The following is a 13,846-nucleotide window of genomic DNA, read 5'->3' as shown; positions in this document are numbered from 1 at the left end:
GTTGGGTAAATATAACCAAGCTCCATATAATATAATGAGTTAGTGACAGCAGGTAGAGAAAGCATCACAATAAGAATTTCATTGGTCTATTAGAGAACAAAAATATGACTTCCAATAACTCACAGACAGATGGACACCTTGCCAGACAGCCTGACCCTTACTTTTCTTTCTCCTTAAGCATCTTCTGCTTTACTTCTGCATCTTCCAAAGCTTTCTTTAACATATCCTACAAAAGAGCAATTCTATTTGAGGAAGTAAAAAGGGATGAATAGAATAAAAATAATAATATCATAGCTAGTATTTATACATGGCTTTAACCTTTGCAAAGAGCTTTATAAAATATTATCTTCTTTGATTTTCACAACCCTAACAGAGAGGTGCTATTCCAGAGATTCCCAAACTTATCTGGCCTACCATCTCCTTTTCAAAAAAAATTACTCAGTGGCTCCCCTGGAAATCTACTTTCTTTAACCCTTTAATGGTATTTTTGGGGGAAATTTGTGTCATTTAAAAAAAATAATAAAATACATTTTTTTAAAATGACACATCTTAAATTTGATAACTTATTGTAAATTTGTAGCATATTTTTCCTTCATTGAAATTTTGATGATGCAATACTACATCATGTAACCACACAGTATTGTATTATAAATAAGTCTGCACATACTTTTGCTGATTCGTGCTGGACTGTCTAACAATTCGTAGCACACTCACTTGCCAACACTTACTTGTTAAGACCTGTCAGCAGACTTGATTACTAATTGGTTATAACTTGCATTTTGTGTGTTTATTTGGAAAACAATATAATCACTATGACTTTAACTCTGTAACACAATAGATGAAACATGTATGAACAGTTCTTCAAAATTTTATCTTCTTTCCTTATGCTATCACTGCCCCTTTATTTTTATTCAATGCCCCACAATTGCCCCTGAAGCTACTACCACCCCCTCATCATTCCAGTGCCCCCTAAGGGGTGATACTGACCACTTTGGGAACCTATGATTATGACTGCCTCCATTTTACATTTAACCAAATTGAGGCTGATAGAAATTAACTACATTTGCCCAGGGTAACATGGCTAGTGTCTGATGTTAGATTTGAACTCAGATCTTTGTGACTGCAGGGCCAGTTCTCTAACCACTGCACCATCTAGCAAGTTCATAGTCTCATCATCTATTCTCCAAACACATTTTAAAAGCAGAAGAGATATATCATGGTACCCTGGTGCCATGCATACTGTACATGCTTGGTCAGTATTTAGTCATAGTTAGAGAATACTAGAGTTGTAAGAAATTCTAAAAGTGATCTTGCCCAGTGGCATCCTGAACATAAAAATCTTCTTTGTGACACCCCTAACATGACTGTCAAACCTCTACTCAAGTCTTTTGATAGTTCCTACATCAGGATGCAAACTATTCCACATGGAGACAGCTCTAATTTTTAGAAAGTTCTTTGTTCTACTGAGATGAAATCTGCCTCTCTGTCCTAGTTTGGCCCTCTGGAACTATGTAAAGTCAAATTCCTCTTCCAGGAAAGCCTTTCGAATATTTGAAGAGGGTATGTTTCCCTATCTTCTATTCTCTGGCTTGTTCTTTATATGACAGGGCTTTCAGTCCTTCCCACCATGTCCATCACCTTAGGGCTGTTCATCAGTGTCTCTCTTGGTTGGCTGGTTGGTTGGTTACCATCTTTCATTCTCAAAGAGGACCAAAATGACATCGCTATGTCGGAGTCAAGTTACAATGTCTCCAACTGCAGCCAATCAGACCAATACGAGCTCAGAAGGCTCAGAAAGTCGGGAACAAATAGTTCATATGAACATCTGGAGTGGAGATGTCTAAATTTGTGCATCTCACGTTTCTTTTGAGCTACTGCAATTCTGCTTGGCTCATGAGAGTACAGCACCTTCTTTGATGCAGGCATGCTATGCTGGGTGGTCCTTAGCCAGCATCTCCTAACTGATTTCAAAGTTCTTCAGAGAGACCTTGGGATTGTCCTTGTATCGCACTTCTGAGTGTCTCAAAGAACAAGAAAGAACACTATAGATGGGTCTGATAAGTACAAAGTAAAGTAAGTTGGTCTATTACCTCCCCTTGTTCCAGATCACATATTTATAACTATACTTATAACCCTAAGGTTAGTTGCATGAATGAATAAATGTATTTCTATATGCAAAAACTAAACCAAAATCTATCTTTTCATTATCTATGCTGTGCTCTGAGAGTAGTGTTGTATTGGGAAAAGAGGCCTGGGTAAGAAGTCAAAAACCATTCACATAGGGGTGTGTTTCTAACTGTTTAACACCAGCTCTTGGAGGGGTGGAGGGCAAGGAAGGATGTACAATTTTTAAGTTTAGTTTGAATTAGTAACACTTGTTTATTAAAACTTTGAGTCTGTACAACCAACAAAATAATAAGCAAGCACTGATTCGTAGTGTTTGCTGACTTTGGAAGTGTACATGCTCCCAACGAAAATTTAACAACTGGCTGTCTTGAGCCAGTCTGAGTTGTTTGCACCAAAATCTTGGAGTCAGGCAACCTGACTCTAATCAAGTTCTAATCAAGGTTCTTCCAAGAACTATTCATGTGGTCTAAACTTTCATATTCTCTGCAGCCCTGATGTTCCCATCTGAAAAAAATGAGGGATAGCTAAATGTGGAGACAGCACCGGCCCAGGAGTCAGGAGGACCTGTGTTCAAATCTCGGCCTTAGACACTTACTAGCTGTGTTAGCCTGGGCAATTCACTTAACCCCAATTCTCCCAAAAAATAAGAAAAGAGATGGGCCAGGTGGTCCTCAAAAATCTCCTCTGAATCCCAAATTGTTATGACTTTTCTGCCTTTTTAAAAAAAAATCCCTACAAAATATTCTCTTTGCTAGTTGGTACTGCGAATAGAATGCTAAGCCTGGAATAAGAAAAACCTGAGTTTAAATCTGACCTCAGAAACTTAATAGCTGTGTGAGTTCGGGAAAGTCACTTAACGCTTGTTTGCCTCACATTTCTCTGTCTGTAAAATGGGGCTGATAATAGCACCTACCTCCCAGGGCTGCTATATAGAGTGTCATGGATCAGGGTTCAAGTTTCAGTCTACCATTTATTATCAGAGTAAACTTGGACTAATCACTTAACCTCTTGAGGTATCAGTTTTCTAATCTGTAAAGTGAGAGAACTGGACTAAATTATCTCTGAAGTCCCTGATAACTATGCAGGAAGTTCCTGACCTTCTCACTGTTCCAGTAGATGGGAACTTCTCACCTATGCTTCCATAACCTCTTGCTCACTGGACTATCTGTTTTCAGTCCTTTTCCCTGACATCCTGACCTAAACACTATGCTGAAAATCATCTCCTCTTCTGCTATTTGCACCTACAAGAGAGCATCTCTTCCCCCTGTTTCAGGCGACAAATCCCCTAAACAAACGAAGTAACAAGGAAATAACTGATTTGCCCTCACTGAAGAAAAGCCCAATGACCTGAGTTGGAACTGGGATGGGGGGGATGGAAATAGCCCCCTTGACAGGCAGACTATGTCTTGGACATTCCTCTGGTCCAGGGATGGGGAACCTGCAGCCTTGAGGCCACATGTGGCCCTCTAGCTTCTCAAGTGCGGCCCTTTGACTGAATCCAAACTGGCCACATGAGGCCTCGAGGCTGCACATTCCCCACCCTGGCTCTGGTCCATTGTAAAGAGAATAAAAACCTTGGAATGACTGGTGAATTTGATACTTCAGACTAAACCACGCCTTAGATGTCCAGAGGAATTAAGCAGATGTCCAAAATGGAGAGCTTATCTGCTTTGCTACCTTCTCCTATGCTGTGGAAATTAACAAAGGGTACAGGAGCAGCAAAGGGAAACTGGTTAAAGATGGTACTTCTGCTCCCAGGCACCCATCACTGTGCACCTCTCCTTTTGGGCTACTAGCCTCCAGGGAACCGAACAGGACAGCAATGAGTGGTGGTAGAAGAGAAAACGCAAGAGAGAAAGAGACACCTGGCTATCCAAACACAGGCTGCTTCCTTGGCCTCTGGAATAAATGAAGCATGGGGAATTGGATTTTTTTTTTATAGACACAATAAAAAGGTCACACCAAAAGAAAAATCAATAACAATAAGGGAGTTTTACCTTTAACCTGAAAGAAGGAAAGAAACAAAGGACAGCATTTGAGGAAAGCTATTTGTAAACATAGCTATCAGGCATTCACAAGGTCTCCTCTTCCATCTCCTCTCTTGCTTATTACAGAGAAGTACCATCTCCTTTTACCAAAAATATAGATCTTGTCCTTATCAGTTTAAGGGCAAATGGCTGGATGTGTTTAGAATGATGGGGCGAGGAGAGGGGGACACGTTTTCCCACTTTTCTCTTTGTACATTTGGGTGTAGGCAAAGCAACAAGTTGACAAAACGATGCATTGTAGAATGCATATAGCACATTCTTGAGGAGGAATCAGCATATTACAATAAATGACCTTAGGCAACGTTCTTTGTACTGTCAGTAACAATGTAATAATAATTATTGTGTTTTATAATAATATGTATATTAATATTCTATATGAAATAATAATATTTATATAATTTATAACCTACCTTCCTCATGGACAAGGTACACAGATTACAGAAAAAATATTCATTAATTGTGCAAAGTCACTTTAAAGAAAGGGGTTGTGTAGACTTGAAGCATCATTATTAACAGTTATACTGATAGCATATAATTCCTAGCACTGAAGGGGAAAAAAAGGACAGTTTGTTAGGTCTCCTAGGTTCTGATTTCTTGGAATCTATGAAGAGCTATAGTTTGCCTATCTATTGTCAAGGACCTTCCCAGGCAGTCTGGGTATCTTCTTCCACAGGATCCAGCTTGCTAACCATTAGTGATATTCCCTAGTTTCTCCTAAAGCTCTTCTCCCTTCATTGTTCTATCATACACCCTGGCTCTGGTCCCTTCTCCTGTTTCCTGTGCTTTGCTCATCCATTCTAATTTCCTTTGTCAAAATCATCCTACCCTTCCAAACTCATCTTTAGTTAAAAGTTTAAGAAGGAAATGGGGAAAAAGGCAATTATGAAAATTCAAAAGCAAACTGAACACCTGGTATTCATAAAGGCTTATCTTTCCTACAGTGTAATAGTGTACCTTGGCAGAAGGCAAACCAGTTCGGATGGATTTGTTTATTTTGAATTCTGCTTCTCTTACCAGTTGTTCAGCTGGAAAATGAAGACAAGATTGTTTAATAAAAATGAAGTTCTTTTAAATCATGTATGTCACACATTTTGAGAAGCTATCACTTTCCATGCCATATACAGGGCTACTGCTTACAGGGAATAGTGGATTGAACACTGCACTTGGGTATTAGAGAAATTGGGGTTCAAATACTACCCCAGATTTTTAGTGGCTCTGGGGCCCAGCCTTGACTTCCTGCTTTATAAAATGGGGATAATAACAGCACCTATCTAATAGGGTTATTTTGAAGATCCAATGAGATAGTGTATGAAAAGCACTTATATTGTTTATTGGTTAGTTATTATAATATTTGCATAAGGATCAAAATCTGACTCTCATTCTTTCCATTTCCTAAGACATGCTTCCCAGGTTCATCCTTGGGCAGGAAAGGGGTGGAGGAGCGGGGAGTGACCATTGACAGGGCAGAAGTATACATATACTAATAGAAGAGGTAAACCCCTTGTCTAACTCTGCACGACTACTCTATTATGGGACGGCCTTTTCTACTCCTGGTCTACTGGTAACAATTATCTCTCTAGATTGTCCCCTGTGGGGACAAGCTGGACCCACCCATCCACATGGAAAGCATGAACTTATGAGGCAGGGCTTCCCTCTGAAAGGTTTTTTTAATCTATATTCTCTTTCTGTAGAAGACCTTGTTTAGATTCTTATCTACAGAGACATTTTTAATAAAGACATGAAGGTACTGAATATGCCCAGGATCATACTTCATTTATAAATAAGCAAAGAATTTCTAGGAAAATCACTTTTAAGAAAATTGACATAGGTTCAAGTCTTTCCTTTGATTATCATATATATGTGTGGTTATCACATATATAAACATATACATATGTGTGTATATAGTATGTATGTATGTGTGTGTTACTTGAGACAATGGGAAAGTCACTTAAAGCTCTCAATGCATCATGTGGTTAAGAGAATATGGATGGTCTTAGTCCTTCCATGGATACATACATATACGTGTGTATACACATATACATGCATATAGATATATACTTATATTGTCTCATATATACATATATAGTCTCATATATATGTATATATGTGTGTATACATATGTCATCTATATATGTGGAGAGTCTCACATAACACGTATATACATACACATACATTCACACATATATACATGTATACATGCGTGTATCTGTATATACAAGTGTGTATATGTATATACATGTACGTACATATAAACTTTAAGTGACTTATGTGTATACATGTATATATGTATTTGTGTGTGTATGTATAGATAGATATGTCACTTAAAGTTTCAATGCCCTATGCAACTCTCTAACAGAGCAGTACTGTCTTACCAGCACCCAGTACAGTGCTTTGCACATAGTAAATACTTAATAAATGCTTCGTTCATTCATTCCTCATCCATCCATCCATCCATCCATCCATCCATCCATCCATTTATTCAAAGACTGAAAGTTACAGATGAGTTACCAATCTGCACTGATGAAATTGCAGCTGTGAAACCCTGCCCCAGGAAATCATAGTTAAACTAAATCAAAGATAAAAAGAAAGGGCAGGGGGCAAGGAGGGAATAGTAGGAAAAAGGCATATCACAAAGATGATCACATACCAATTTTTACTGCCACCTCTGCCTTTTTTACTTCATTTTTTGATGCTCCTTTGAAAGAAGAGGTGACATAAAGATACTTTCTGGAAAGGCAAAATAAATGTACAATTATTTTAGGCTTTTAAAAGCATATGACTTTTAGTTCAGACCCTCATTATCTCTTGCCTAGTCTATGGCAACAGCCTACTGATTGATCTCCCCACCTCAAGTCTCTCACTGCTTCAGTCCATCCCACACACTGCTGTCAAGGTAATTTTCCCAAAGCACAGATCTGACCATGTGACTCTTGCTTCTTGCTTCTAAAACAAAAATGTAAACTCTACTACTTAGATTTTGAAGCCCTTCACAATGGGGCCTCTACTTACCTTCCGAGGCTGGTGGGACATTACGCCCCCTCTCTCACTCTGTAATCCAGACAAATTGGCCTTAACTCTGGTCCTCACACAAGATACTCCATAACCCACTGTTGTGCTTTTGCCATCGTTGCCCCATACGCTTGGTATATACCCTCTCTTTACCTCCACGGTTCCTCTCTTCCTTTAAGATGCAACTCAAGGGGCAGCTAGGTGGTGCAGTGAATAGAGCACCGGCCCTGGAGTCAGGAGGACCTGAGTTCAAATCCAACCTCAGGCACTTGACATGCTTACTAGCTGTGTGACCTTGGGCAAGTCACTTAAACCCAATTGCCCTGCCTTCCTTCCCCCCTCCAAAAAATAAAAAAAAACCAAAGATGCAACTCAAGAACATCATGATCTCTCCAACCGTCCTCCCTCCTCCCAAATTATTGTTTATTTAGCTACTTTGACTACATATGCTGAAAATCTTACTGTACTTTTAGGCTATTAAAGCTTTGTATTTAAGCTATTAAATTTGTATTTAAGCTTTTTGTTTGCTGTTGTGATTCCTTGTGACCCCATTTTGGGGTTTTCTTGGCAAAGACACTCAAGCAGTTTGCCATTTCCTTCTCCAGTGACTCATCTAGGGTCACATAACTAGTAAGTGTCTGAAGCCAGATTTGAACTCACCAAGCTGGGCTTCTTAATTCCAAGCCCACTGTGCTATCCACTGTGCCACCTAGCTACCCCATAGTTGAGCTAGCAAAGCTTAAAAATGCCCCAAGATTTTTGGGATACCCTGTATTTATTCAGTTTATCTACAACGATGACAAATGTTGTGCTATGCATTTTTATGGGTATTTCTCATCTTCCCAGTTGAATGTAGGCTCCTTGAAAGGAGGGTGTATTTCTTGTCCTCATATCCCCAGAACACAGAACAATGACTGGCTCATATTAGGTGCTTAATAAATCCTTACTGATTGACTGATAGCATTTAAGAATACTTCTCAGTGTGATTGTACATTCCTAGCCAGTCCTTTGCCTCCAGCCATGCATTTAAAACACTTCTGACAGACAGGAATGTATCCTAGTAATCAAACACACCTAAATGTGATTATACACTATAGGTATGGACGTTTGTAATCACTAAGTCAGATTCTTCCAGGTGTCTAAAAATTCCATCCTTGTAAATCAGGCACTATGATACTTTGTTTTATTGGTGTTTTTAGTTTTTAAAAACATGACTGTCTCTTCCCAAAAAACCCTGTCCCAACCACCAAATGGAGTCCTCCCCTGTAGCAAAGAAGCAAAGTCAAGCAAAGCAATGTCACACACTGACCATGTCCAATGGCCTAGGTCTCCTTTGGCACCTGTCTACCAAACGAAGGTATATTCTGTCATCAGTTTTCTGGAGGGAAGATTGGTCAGTGCATGATCTGAATTCTAACATCTTTCAATGATGTTTTCCTATACATTTTTGTGACTGTTTTGCATATTGTTTTCTTAGTTTTGTTTAATCTATATCCTATTTGAATTACGGTTTTTTTTCAAGTCTCTGTAATTTACTCATTCAGGGTAACCTTCAGAACACCCTGTATTTGGTATATAAATTCCTTAGAGTTAATACTGTAATAGCTAGTATTTATATATCACTTTAAGGCTTGTTAAGTACCTTACATATATAAACTCATTTGATCCTCACATAACAACCCTAGAAGTGGGGGAAGGGTAGGTGCTATAATTATCCCCATTTATAGATGAGGAAACTGAGGCTCAGATAATGTAAGTGACTTACCCAGGGTGGGTTTTGAACTCAGTTATCACTGATTATGTGTCCAATATTCTATTACTGCATCACCTGGCAGCTCACTGAAGTTAATATACATTTCTGAGAATGTCTACTTGATAATTAAAGAGAAGATAGTTCCCCTTCTAAGAGCTGGTGTGTTTAGCTGGGGGATGGCTGCCAAACTGTCACACAAGAATGTAATAGGATATAACTGTGCTATAAGGAATGATGCATGTGATGACTACAGAGGAGCATGGAAAGATTTGTATGAATTTATACAAAGTGAAGTAAGCAGAGCCAAGAAAATACAACATAAATGGAAAGAACAACGAAACACTAAAAAAGAATAAAAAATGAATGTAACAAAATTATGAGGACTGAAATGAAGAAACAGGACACCCACAATTCAACCCTACATAAAGGTGGGAGGTCCACAGGTGTTATGCATTGCATATATTTTCAATCATTTGCAATGTAGTGATCAGTTGTGCTGATATTTTTTTCCTCTTCAAAAATACTATTTGTTATATAGAATGGTTCCTTTGGAAGGAGAGGGGAAGGGCTATTTGGGCTAGCTTTAATAAAGTTAGAAACAGAAGACTTCAATGTAACAACAATGGTGCTTGCAGATGCTGTGGAGCTGTAAGGCCAACAACACCAGCACACAGGAGGGCTGCTAGCACACGTTCTTTGATCAGCTTTTCTAAGGAAAGCAACTTTAAGGGGTTTACAATCTCACTTTAATTAAAAATACATGTATCATTTACTTAGTTCAGGGGAAAAAGTCAGCACCCTGAACTTCAGACAAAACACAAACAGAAATTACAAACAGAGAAAATATAAACATGGCAAATAACACAAATCAACAGACAGGCTTCTAGCTGTCTGACCAAAGCTATACATACATAGTTACCGGAGAGAGAGGCAGCAACATCTGGGTTTTCAAAGCCTGGCGGCTCCTTAATGGCTACCCAGAGTCTCGTCTGGCCAAATCACACAAACACTCTTCCCATGAGTAAGCCCCCAAGCAAAACCTCTTCTCCTGCAGTTCCAAAAGTTCTGGATTCTGAATTCAATGGCTATCCTGTGGGTATATATACCCTTTTTCAGGGTCCAAGGGCTTCACACCTCTCAAGGGCTTCATACCTCTCATGACCTAATTAGCAAAAGGATGTGGGCCTTCCTACAAACAAAGGCAAGACTCAATCAAAGGCACTTGATTGCCTTAGTGCTGAGAAGCACTCCAAAAGAAAAAAACAGTAAAAAAGAACCACTTTGCTTGCCCTTACAATCAATGAAAACAATTATTTTTAAAAACAATTTTAGAAGAGTTCATAAGGAAGGAGAGGTGAAAAGGGAAAAAGGGAGGGAAGAAAGAGAGAGAGAGAGAAAGGAGGAAAAGAAAGAAGGAGGGAGTGAGGGGAGGGCAGGGGAAGAGAGAGAGAGAGAGAGAGAGAGAGAGAGAGAGAGAACAAGAACACGCACATGAAGGTGTTGAGCCAGCCCGAAATATCTGGAAATCTCTGCCCACACAAACATATTTACAAGCAAATACAAAGCAGGATAATTGTCTTCACAAAAGAGAATGTTCTGGGCAACTGTTCCATTATCAGTACTTCTTGTCAATACTTAGAATCTCCTTTGAAGGTATCATCCTCATTTTGTAAACTGCTTCTTCCAGTCCCCAAACAATTATTTCCAACACAACTGCTCAGACACCTGCAGTAATATATATCACTTTATAACACTTAAAACACATCCTTAACTTTATTGCTCATGAGAAAGGCAATTTTCCAGCTTGAGTGTTTCTGATGGGATCAAGCAGGCCCTGGAATGATCGCTAATAAAATATTGCTCTAAACTAAACATAGAGAACAGTTACTGACTTGTAACTCTACCAGGGCACGTAAGATATTCAGGACCTCGCTCGCTTTACCCATACGAAGCTGATGTGTGTCTGTTATGTGTGACACTTTTGTTTCGGTCTACTGCCATGATTTCATTATAGGAAACTCCCTGTAAGGAAACCCCTTCTACCAATGTGCAATACTTAGGACGTAATAATTATGTAAAGAGGCAGAAGGCACAAAACCAGTATAAAAACACTGGTTGTTGTTCATTCATTTCAGTCATGTCTGACTCTTCATGACCTCATTCGGGGTTTTCTTGGCAAAGACACTGGAGTGGTTTGCCATTTCCTTCTCTAGCTCATTTTACAGATGAGGAAACTAAGGCAAACAGGATTAAGTGATTTGTCCAGGGTCACCCAGGTAGCAAGTGGATTTGAATTCACCAAGATGAGTCTTCCTGACTCCAGGCCTGGCGCTCTACCCACCTAATTGCCCATCTACTGTGCCACCCCCCTACAATAAATTCTGTTAGTAGTAGTAAGAGAGAGTATTTACATAACACTTTTATGGTTTACAAAGTGCTTTACAATATTACCTCATCTGATCGTCACAACAGCCCTTAGAGACAGGTACTCTGGGGGGGGGGGCACTTAATGCATTTTTAAAGTGTTTTCATTCATTCATTTATGAAAAGGAGGGGATTTGACCCAGTAGGTGTCAAAGGCTCTGGAAAGAGCAATGGATCTTAAAATGAGCCGGTTTAATCTATTTGCCTAAGCAGGGCCTGGCTTTACAGGTGGTGTAAAAGGGAAATGAATTCCTACATCACTAGCTTCTTCTTCCCCAGTGATGCCTGGAGGTAGATCTGTGAAAATAGCCCTAGCCCCCAATCCAGGGAATACTGTAAGAGGTCATGTAGATTCTAGTGATCATTTAGATCCTCTCTGCACTTAAAAGAGGGGTCCTTGCTCAAAAACAAATTTAAACTCCAGGTTTAGGTCCAGAACTTTCTGAACATCTGCTACATCTGTGGACCGTTTTAACCCTGGCTTTGTGGGCAAGAATCATTAAATCCAAAGGATGTTTAAGTGCCTACAACATGCGAAATTCTATGCCATTTCAGGATACAAAGAAAATGAAAAACTGAGCCTGTCCTCAAGCAGTTTACATTCTGTCAATTCCCCTCAGATTCAGCAACCTGAAAAGACTTGCCTAAGGAGAGATAAGTTAAATGTCTGGCCTCTAACCTAAGAAAATAACTGCTGAAATAACGTTATGATCTGGGGGTAAGAAAATGGAGAGACTCCCTATTGCTACTCCAAAGTGAACACAAAAGGGGTTGGAAATTCAACTATGGTTATGCCAGAAGGAGGCTGTCAATGGGTCACGGTGGAGTTTCTGAGGTTTTCTACTGTGTGACCTTAGGCAAATCACTTAACTTTCTTGAAACTGTTTCCTCACAGGAAAAATGAGGAAGGGGGACTAGGTGGCTTCTGAGGGCCCTTTTAGCTCCACACCTATGCTCTTGATCCACGAATTGGTCTTTTTCTCTTACGATCCCAATAGGGCAGGGTGCAAAGGCATATTCCTAGTTATAATTAGACCACATTTCACCATTAAATAACATTATAATTATAGTTAGATGTAACAATCATTGATTTTTTTTACTTTAATGTTTTAAAATATTTTATATGTCATATCTCATGTTATTCTCCCAACACCCCTGTGGGATAGGCAGCGTGGGTATGAGTAAACCAGTTTTACGAATAAGGAGACTCAAGATCAATAGAGTTTCAAGATCAGAGTGGTACATTAGGAAATAACTCAGGCAGAAGTGTGAAATAATAATAACAACAGTGATAGCAGCCAAAATCTACATAGTGCTTTAAGATTTGTGAAGCATTTTCCACATATTACGATCTTCACAACCACCTTGAGAGGTAGGGGTTATTACTGTTTCCATTTTACAGATGAGAAAAGCAAGACTAGTTATTTACATAGGGTCACACAGCCAGGAAGTGTCTGGGGTAGGATTTAAGCTTTTTAAGTTGAAAAAGGTTTCTTACAAAAAAATTTTTCAGTTCTTTTCCTTCTTTCATGTTTGTTGTCCTTACAGTTTCATTCTTAAGTACCCTTGGGATGACACTATATAGCTGGGTCTCTTGATAAGCTTCCTTAAAATTTATTCTTTCTTCTGGTGCTTCTCACTATTTTATTAAGCAACACTACTCATACTCTTCCAACACCTTTCTCCCTAAGATTTTAACGAACAATTTAGTATTCTAAAGTGGTGTTGCCCTTGACTGCCCTCTCTCTCCACTTAAAAATTAAGTTTGTGCTGTGTGAGGTAGTTTTTAGACTCTTTTGATTTTCTTGCTACGGTAATTGATTTGGTAGGTTACATTTTTGTATCGAATTGTTATAATCACTGTCAATGTCCATTCCTCCATCCACATCCTATTTTTAGACATCAATTACTGGTATATACAGTCCACATAAGAATTGTTTTAATTGCATGTGCCAAAGTGTTTTCTCATTTTCATTCCTTCTTCTAGTCTTTTATTAATTTGGACCTTTGTTCTGACAAGTCAGCGGAATGATAACATATACTGCTAATTCAGGAATGCCTTGCATGTCAGTAACAAGTCATTTCTTTTCAGTTAAATTAGAAAAGATTTAATTTTTGTGGTGTTTCTTGGTTCACTCCAGTGCTCTTCAATTCTTCTTTTTCCCCTTGGTAATCCCATATATTTTATGAGGTTTAAAAAATTATTTATTTTTTAAAAATTTTAAGTTCCAAATCTCTCCTTCCCTTTCACCCCTTCCCCACACATTGAGAAGGCAAGCAATATAATACCTTTAAATCTTTTCTCGAAGAAAATATCCATGATGTAGATTTGATAAGTCTTGATCTTTTTAATGCCCCACTCCCAAATCACATTTTCCACAACACAATTTAATTTTCTTCACCTGTGCCTACCTTTGTGTTAGAATCCTAATTATCAAAGTATATTTTTTACTTACTGGAAGGTCTTATCTAATTCTTTATAAAA

The 13,846-nt window shown here is 38.8% G+C and overlaps 1 protein-coding gene across 1 annotated transcript in view; it reads right to left on the bottom strand.

Annotated features, from left to right (window-relative positions):
* Window positions 1-13,846, bottom strand: part of MORC1 (MORC family CW-type zinc finger 1) — a 175,100-nt gene that overhangs the window by 106,829 nt on the left and 54,425 nt on the right. Inside the window, exons 9-11 of the mRNA XM_036744120.1 lie at window positions 6,823-6,902; window positions 5,130-5,200; window positions 162-226 (exon numbers count right to left, since the gene is read on the bottom strand). Coding sequence (XP_036600015.1) covers window positions 162-226; window positions 5,130-5,200; window positions 6,823-6,902 — 216 coding nt within the window. The remainder of the gene's footprint in view (window positions 1-161; window positions 227-5,129; window positions 5,201-6,822; window positions 6,903-13,846) is intronic.

This window comes from Trichosurus vulpecula, chromosome 2 (assembly GCF_011100635.1).
Source record: "Trichosurus vulpecula isolate mTriVul1 chromosome 2, mTriVul1.pri, whole genome shotgun sequence".
Classification (NCBI taxonomy): Eukaryota; Metazoa; Chordata; class Mammalia; order Diprotodontia; family Phalangeridae; genus Trichosurus; species Trichosurus vulpecula.
Note: the sequence above shows the minus strand (reverse complement) of the source record. Positions and strands in the feature narration are given on the sequence as shown.